Source organism: Phalaenopsis equestris, unplaced genomic scaffold (assembly GCF_001263595.1).
Source record: "Phalaenopsis equestris unplaced genomic scaffold, ASM126359v1 Scaffold000055, whole genome shotgun sequence".
Lineage (NCBI taxonomy): Eukaryota > Viridiplantae > Streptophyta > Magnoliopsida > Asparagales > Orchidaceae > Phalaenopsis > Phalaenopsis equestris.
In genome coordinates, this window is record NW_018164497.1 from 1282509 (window position 1) to 1291141 (window position 8633).

The following is an 8633-nucleotide window of genomic DNA, read 5'->3' on the forward strand; positions in this document are numbered from 1 at the left end:
TGCCGCCGACCCTTGCAAGGCTTCTGCAACACCCTGTTGAACCAATAGAGCTCTCATCTTTACTCTCCATAGGCTGAAGTCGTTCTTCCCGTTGAATTTCTCAATGTCAAATTTGGCGGAACTCATTATCGTGACTAGGATTTCTTCCAATGAATTCTACCTACTGGCCTTCCAAGAACTAGGTTGAAATCACCAAAATGTTGTACTATTGTATAGCAATCAAAAGTTTTCAGCCTAAACATGCCTTTTAACGCCTTGTTGTCCAAGAAATTCTCACCAAATTTCTCACCTTCTCCCCATGAACTCCACTGCCTTTGCCAACCGAACGGAGAGCTCTGATCCCTTCTGGCAGAGATCACACCTGTTCACCGGAGAAAACTTCTTGTTTGGTGCTCGCGCCTCCTTCCCACAGGCACTCCTCTGCGTCTAGCGGAACAAATCAGGAATTCCTTCTCCCCGTGAACTCCACTGCCATTGTCAACCGAACGAAGAGCTCCGATCCCTTCTGGCAGAGATCACACATGTTCACCGGGATAACTGCCTCTACAGAGTCGTCGCGCCTCGCCAAACTGCTCAAGTTCTTCTGCTTCGCGAACTTCTGAACAGAGAACTCCCGAACCCTTCTCTGCGCGATCTCCGCCTATTCCCTCTGGCCGAGCTGCTCGGAAGACCGAACTCCTGCTCCGAAATCCTCTGCTGGCAGCCCTGTCGCAAATTTTCAGCCCTCGCTCGATGACTGTTCCTCCTTCTCGCCTCCGTCTCGATCAAAGCTTCCACTGCTCACCGAATCTGTCGCGATTCAGCTGCCTGTGATGCGATCCGGCTTCTCTGTTTGTGAATGTCAAACTCATCTTCTTCGTCGCAGGCCGCAAAAACCTTTACCCGGACCCTTTACCCGGACACCTCTATCTAAGAAGTATGGATCTTCCCACAGACGGCGTCAATTGTTGTGAGATATGTACTTCCTGACATAAAAATGAAACGCAAAGAACACAAGCAAACACAGATCGTTTACGTGGTTCGATCCAACTGGATTTACGTCCACGGGAGGGAATCAATCAAATAGTTCACTAAGGCAAAAGAAATGGAGAATACATAGCTTATACATAGAGATGAGTCCTCATCTTCCTTCTATGGCCTCCCTCTCAAGCGACACCTTGATACAAGGCCTCAAGATGCTCTCCTCCTCTCTAGCTCTCTAGCTATTCTCTTCTCCTTTGTGATTGTTTAAGATCTCTTCCCTTTAACTCCTAAGTCTCACACCCTCTCTATTTATAGAAGCAAGGTGAGCGGTAGGTGAACCGTAGGTGAGATGTGGTAAGTGAGCGGTACCACATTACAAAAGTGTCCTTTTACCTTAGTTCATTAATTGAGGGTCAAAATAATAGTTTCTTACTTAAAAAAAAAACATCTAATTTTTTAAAATAAAATGAATTTATATATTTGCGTGATACAAACAACTCATTAAGTATTTAATAAATCATTGAGAATGAAAATAAATACTTTAATTTTGTTATTTAAAATTTAGGCAGAGTTATTTTTAACTAAAATATTATAGTTTGATAGCTACAAAAAATGAAGTATCACAACAAAAATCTCTTATTGTATACTTTATTTTATGTCTTATGATGCAGATGAACATGCAAAGGTTTGTATCAAAGATAGTACAAATGATGAAGGATGAGAATTTATATGCTTCTCAAGGAGGACCAATTATACTCTCACAGGTGATTGTTTTTTTCTCGCAAAATTTATTTTGTTATAGCGTTGGCCTAATGTTTACATCAAAGACTTAATAGCTCATTTGCTATTTTACATAGATTGAGAATGAATACCAAACGATAGAGCAAGCTTTTCATGAGAAAGGCCCAGCTTATGTGAAGTGGGCTGCAAATATGGCTGTCAGCCTTCAGACTGGTGTCCCATGGATGATGTGCAAACAAATGGATGCCCCAGATCCAGTGGTTAGTGTTATTAGATGTAAAATACATCTTCTTAAAGGCATATGGAAGTTATCACCTTGGATATAAGTATAAATATCTAAGATCATGTGCAGTATATATTCTTAGCCCAAAGATTCAAGTATGGATAGTGTTTTAAGTTTATGGTTAACATTATTGCCTCTACAGATCAATACTTGCAATGGTATGAGATGTGGTCAAACATTTGCAGGTCCAAATTCACCAAAAAAGCCATCATTGTGGACAGAAAACTGGACATCTTTGTGAGTATTTGCAGAAATACCCTCCTTTTGCAACTATTAAGAAACAATCAAAGTGTATTAAATTTGATAATAAGATTGCTAAGCATTTATTAGTTGAAATTTAAGAGTCTCTTCAGCTAATATTTTGTTATCCAGTGTATGAATACCATTGCCACACATCTTCTCATATGGGGGTTTTAAATCCTTAATTTACAGTTATTTTAACCGCACAATTACTTGTGTTGTTCCTTAATTACTGTCATGCAAACAAGTTTGGATGGCCAGGACTAAACTGCATATTTCATATAGAGAATCATTTTGAGCCTATTTTTACTCTATTTTATTTTGGGTCTGATTTGTACTTCTTTTGTCTTGAAGTTACCAAGTATATGGGGAGGAGCCATACATGAGGTCTGCAGAAGATATTGCCTTTGCTGTAGCGCAATTTGTAGCTAAAAAGAATGGGAGCTTCGTGAATTACTATATGGTTTGCTTATCACATTCTTTAATGCCTCTTAAACACCTTAGTGAATTACAATATTTGTAACATAAATAATTTTATTGCATAAATAGTCTCAAAACTTATTAAACCACGAAATTCGCATATAGTTTGAGTTGTGATGTGTAAAAATCAATTGCAAATGCAGTATCATGGTGGCACCAATTTCGGAAAGTCTTCATCTTCATACATTATCACAGCATATTATGATCAAGCTCCTCTAGATGAATATGGTTAGCTAAAAACATTACAAAATCATATTAAATTAATTTCATACAGCAATTCGAGATTCTGCCATAATGATACTTATTTTTTTTTGGCAGGTTTGATATGGCAGCCAAAATGGGCCCATCTCAAGGAATTACATGCTGCAATTAAGCAGAACTCTGAACCATTACTTGAGGGGACATATACAAATGTTTTAATTGGCCGAGCACAAGAGGTGAGATCTCAATTTCCTTTTATCAGTAATAACAGCAGCCATAATTTCTAGCCGCGTTTCTTGTGCTTCTTTAGTGGGAATAACGAAAGGATTTCATCACAGGCACACATTTTTCAAACAGATACAGGAAAGTGTGTAGCATTCCTTATAAATCAGGATTCAGTTCATGATTCCACAGTTCGATTTCGGAATGCCACATATGAATTGCCTCAGAAATCAATAAGCATCTTGTCTGACTGTAAGAATGTTGTCTTCAATACGGCTAAGGTGAATCCAAATCCACCATTTTATCTAAAAAAATAGTACAAAATCACCTTGTTTCATAGATTTATCACTATCCTATGCACTAAATTTTTAAATTTGGTAAATCATATTCTACTGAAAGAGTTTAGTATTTGAGTAATCTTCTTCTTATTTGCTCTCTCAGGTAAGTGCTCAATATGGCACAAGATCAGCTAAAGCTGTAGAACATTTTAATCAAGCAAGCAGATGGAAAGTAGCAGAAGAGAAAATTCCAACCAGTGATTCTTCTACATGGGTAAGAAATGGGCTTATAGAACAAATGGCAGCAACTAAAGATTCTACAGACTATCTTTGGTATATAACCAGGTAGGAAGAAAACTTAACATTCTGTTAAACCACTGGAGAAATGATTTTTAGGCCCAAATCATCATTTAGAGCGCTTAAATTTGATTATTCAATACTGATCTTAAAGGTTATGTTGTGTGCAGGTACAACAACACATCAGACATTCAAAATAACATAATTCGTGTCGAATCACTAGCTCATGTTATACATGCTTTTGTAAATAATGAATATATTGGTAAGTGAAAATGTCATTCAATTCATAAAACAATGAAATATTGAAAAATAATATGATGGCATAGCCCAAACAAACAAAATATTTGAGTTCACCAGATCAGATTTACTTCAAAACAAAGATATTAATGCAACATATTTTAATCCTAACTTTTTACAGAACTGAAATTTTGACTCTCACAATGCATCTAAAGATTTTACAAAAATTTCCAAAATGTTGAAAAAAGTTGTTATTTCTTGTCCTGTCAGGAACTGTACACGGTAGTCATGGCTCAAAGGCTATCGTACTTAGCAAAGCCATTTCACTGAAAAATGGACAGAATGACATCTCATTGTTGAGCGTCATGGTGGGATTACCAGTAAGTTAATTTCCGTTCATTATTATTGTTTAAATTTTCTATATATATATATATATAGCACATCTAAAATTGATATTTATATATATGGCACTTTGGTGTCATAATCCCATGAAAATTTATGTATGAATAGATGTATTTCACTTTAAAATGTATGTAAATATTAAATTTAAAGTATTTGATATATTAATACATAGCAATGGTGTGATATGCATGTAAATCCCTCAATTTTTGAGCTATTCTTACTTGTTTTAACAAGCCTATCTCTGGTGTTTTATATGATGCATTTCTTTCTTCTATGCAGGACTCTGGAGCATATCTAGAGCGCAGAGTTGCTGGATTACGAAGGGTGAGCATTTCAAATTCAAAGAATCATTCCGAAGATCTCAGTAACAATCGGTGGACATATCAGGTTTCACACTCGAGCTTCCTTTGTCTAACATTTCAGCATAGAAATAAATGGTGCTTTTAACAAAATAATTAATATATGTGTTCAGTGTAATGTTAAATGTTTTCCTGTTGCAATTTGGTTGTTCAGAATTGTTTTGTTGTCAGAACAAAATGCGCTGCATTTTGGCTGGTTGAAACAGAACTTTCTAACTATATTTCTCCTGAGGTCACCTGAAATATTGCTGTTTACAAAATATAGCACTGATGTGCTATTTTTTAACTGCTGTGCTATGATCAAATGATTGATTATTTCACAAAAATGGGATTTATTGGGTGTGGGGTTTTATTGTCAACTGAAACATTGCTGTTTACAAAATATAGCACTCTGTGTGCTATTTTTTAACCGCCGAACCGATGTATTTACGTGTGTTATGATCAAATCATTGATTATCTCACAAAAATGGGATTTATTGGGTGTGGGGTTTTATACTGAATTTTGATAGCTGAGTGAGAAGTTTAAAAATGGATGAAAGAGGCGCTAAATTTGTAAATAACAATGTTTCGGGTGCTATGTATGTATGAATTTTGATAGGTGAGTGAGAAGTTTAGAAATGGATGAAAGAGGCGCTAAATTTGTAAATAGCAATGTTTCGGATGCTATGTATGTGAATAAATTAAAAATATTTTGAGTGTTTTCAAAAATATATTACTTTTATTTTAGAATAAAAACATCTAAAAACACATTAGAATAAACTAAAAATATTTTGAGTATTTTCAAAAATATATTAGTTTTATTTTAGAATAAAAACATCTAAAAACACATTAAACAAACCATTAAAAAAAAAAAGTTATCCCAAGCAATCCCTTAACATCTAATTTTTTGAAAAAATTCACAAGTTTGAGGGCTAATTTGATTTCTCTGATGAAAAATATGTAGAAAAGGAAGATTTTGCTTCTTTTTTAGAAGCTGCAAGCAATTGCAATATTAGTCTAAATAATGTTGACTTCGTTTTGCCTTCTCAGATGGGCTAGTCAAATGAAAAACATCCGAATTATTGTTATTTACAAATCTAAAATATTTTCAAAAAGAATCATAGCTTAATCAAATATATCAGATATATTTTATTTTAAATCAAAACATGAGCAAAAATAAAAAATAAAAAATCATAAAAATAAAAAATGATCCCAAACAGCCCCAAAGCAACAAGCTGGACTGTTTTTTATGACAAAAGAAAAATGCAGGTTGGTTTATCTGGAGAGAAGTCAAATATATTCACAGAACAAGGAACAAAACTAGCAGATTGGAAGACAGCCGACAGTTCTCATAATCAACCTTTAGTTTGGTACATGGTAATTAACATTTCTAACATGCAACTAACTTCCCATCAATCTCTCTTCTGCAACTAAAAGAAATTAGCTGCAAACCATTAACAGACAAGATTCAACGCTCCATTGGGCAACGAACCATTGGCACTAAACTTAATCAGTATGGGCAAAGGCGAAGTATGGATCAATGGCCAAAGCATTGGCCGCTACTGGGTCTCTTTTAAAACTGCTAAAGGAGTTCCATCTCAATCTCTGTAAGCAAAGTTATCTTTTGCTTTCACAGTTGTAAAAATACATCTTTTTCATCATTCTGATTCTTAGTTACCGATAAAAATTACATTTTGAATCACTGAACAGGTATCACGTTCCCCGTTCCTTCCTAAAACCTTCAGGAAACCTCCTAGTTCTGTTTGAGGAAATGGGAGGGAATCCTTCAGCGATAACGTTGGAGACTATTTCAGTTACTGGTATTTGCTCAAGGGTGTTTGAATCCGATCCAAATCCTATAGTTTCGGCAAACAAATACCCATCTGTTAAGCTTCGCTGTTATAATGGTAGGGCCATATCATCGATAGAGTTTGCGAGCTATGGAAGCCCTGCAGGTAATTGCGATTCCTATTCGGTGGGAAGCTGCCATTCTACAGCATCCAGAACTGTTGTAGAAAAGGTGAGTTCTTCCAAGTTCTAACTTTTCTCAATTTTCTAATTTAAAGTTTGAATTTTGAGTTTATTTTTCATCAAGCTTTTCAAAATGTTTGTGTTTTTGGGAATTAATCTTACGGTTTTATCTTGAACAGGCTTGTTTGGGTAGAAGTGCATGCTCTGTTCCTGTATCTTCAACAATATTTGGTGATGATCCTTGCCCGAACACCTCCAAGTCCCTACTAATTGCTGCAAAATGCTAATTTAACAATACAGCAACTGAAGAAATGCAGAGGTTTTCATTTGCTGTATTTATTTAATTCTTCTTCTGTTTTCATTTTGTGATAGTTTAGATTTTTTTTTTTTAGTATTTAGATAGAATAGATAGGATGAAACAGTTTTAATTCAGAAATTCATTTGTTTGGATGGAGTGCTGCTGCTGTAATTGAATCTCTTATAGTTTATTTTATGCTAACACTGAATATATGTACAGATCCTAGAATGCAAGCCTTGGATTGAAATGAAAGGAAATTTTCTTGTATGTAATTTTGAAGATAAATTCAAAGAAGCATGGAAGGGCAGCAATAACTGTAAAGAGATGTAACTATGACTTTGTTTGAGTGAAAAAGAATGGCTGCACCTCAAAGCGGGCAGGAAAAAATTTAGAGTGAGTCCCACTCTAACAATAAAAAAAATAAAAAGAAGAATTTCAGTGATCTTGATCGGACACCGCATGCAAATTTACATGCGGTGTCCGTACGCAATAATCGCTCCAAAGCATTGCCTATTGATTAAAACCAACTGTAAATTATTTCTATCTCTGTCAAAGAGCCTAAGCACATCTATGTAAATGAAATTTGGAGACTAACGAAATAATTTATTTTAAAATTTTTAAAATGTATAAAATTTTTATCATGGAAACAGCCTAAGAGGTAAACTGAACCATGAACTAACCTTCTTTTGATGTTGAGGATAAGTAGGGCTCTTAATGATCCAATTTTGAGTCAAGCTGGGGTTGGCTTGAATGGATTTAGTGCGGCTAGAAATCGGCTTGTGGCTAGTTATATCTGATTTTGAGCCAAGCAACTTTAAATTAAATAAAGCTCAATTCGGCTTGAAATCAAATTGAGTTATTGGATTTGTTTCGGCTCAATCCGGCTCAAAATTGAAACTGAGTGGCTCAAATTAAGCTTGAAATTTGCGCATGACTCATTATATTTGATTTTACTTAGTAGTAAATATATAATTTTTATAAATAAAAAAATACTATGAGCCAATCTCGAGTCAGTTTGAGGCTATCCACAAGTTTATTTCAATCCGATCTCGATCTAAGCCAAAATTCAAATCGATATTCGAGCGAATAGCGATCTTCGAGCCAAATTCACAGCCCTGAGGATAAATAATGTTGTTCCTTGAACACACTTCTTTTAATAAATGGAAATTTAACTTAGCTTCTCCAATGATGATGATATTGGAGAGCAAATCGTTTGGCTCAAAGTATCTAAAATCAGGCTAAGATTATGATGAATCTCAAAATCATTAGATTTAATTTGATATGAGTGCAGCATACATTTTGATTAATCTGTTATACATTGTACTCATAAGTAAATAGAAAACTTTGAGGCCAGTCCTTATTAAAAATTTAATTACAATATCTAGGCTAATTTACTTCTCAATTTAACATTCCTCAAGGCTCATGTTTGCATGTAAATTGGAAATTCATGAAATAAAACAAATAAGATGAAATAGAAATCATGTTTCTAATAATTTAACAGGATCTAATACATTTTGGCCATAAACATCCAATTGAAAATTCCTCAAGGCTCATGTTTGCATATAAATTGGAAATTCATGAAAAAAACAAATAAGATGAAATAGAAATCATGTTTCTAAAGTATATTGGCATCCTTGGGTTTGAAATAAAATAAGTATAAAACTAAGTTAAATCACTTAAAT

At 34.6% G+C, this 8633-nt stretch overlaps 1 protein-coding gene across 1 annotated transcript; it reads left to right on the forward strand.

Moving 5' to 3' along the window:
- The first annotated feature begins 298 nt into the window (after positions 1-298).
- LOC110019408 (beta-galactosidase 16-like) lies at positions 299-6987 on the forward strand. The gene is made up of 17 exons (XM_020717046.1): positions 299-389; positions 607-830; positions 1635-1727; positions 1821-1964; positions 2130-2224; positions 2582-2690; positions 2851-2935; positions 3026-3144; positions 3247-3411; positions 3572-3753; positions 3876-3967; positions 4213-4322; positions 4624-4731; positions 5952-6059; positions 6144-6289; positions 6393-6702; positions 6833-6987. The coding sequence occupies exons 1-17, from the start codon at positions 299-301 to the stop codon at positions 6938-6940; spliced, it is 2289 nt and encodes a 762-aa protein (XP_020572705.1). The 3' UTR covers positions 6941-6987.
- The last annotated feature ends 1646 nt before the right edge of the window (positions 6988-8633 follow it).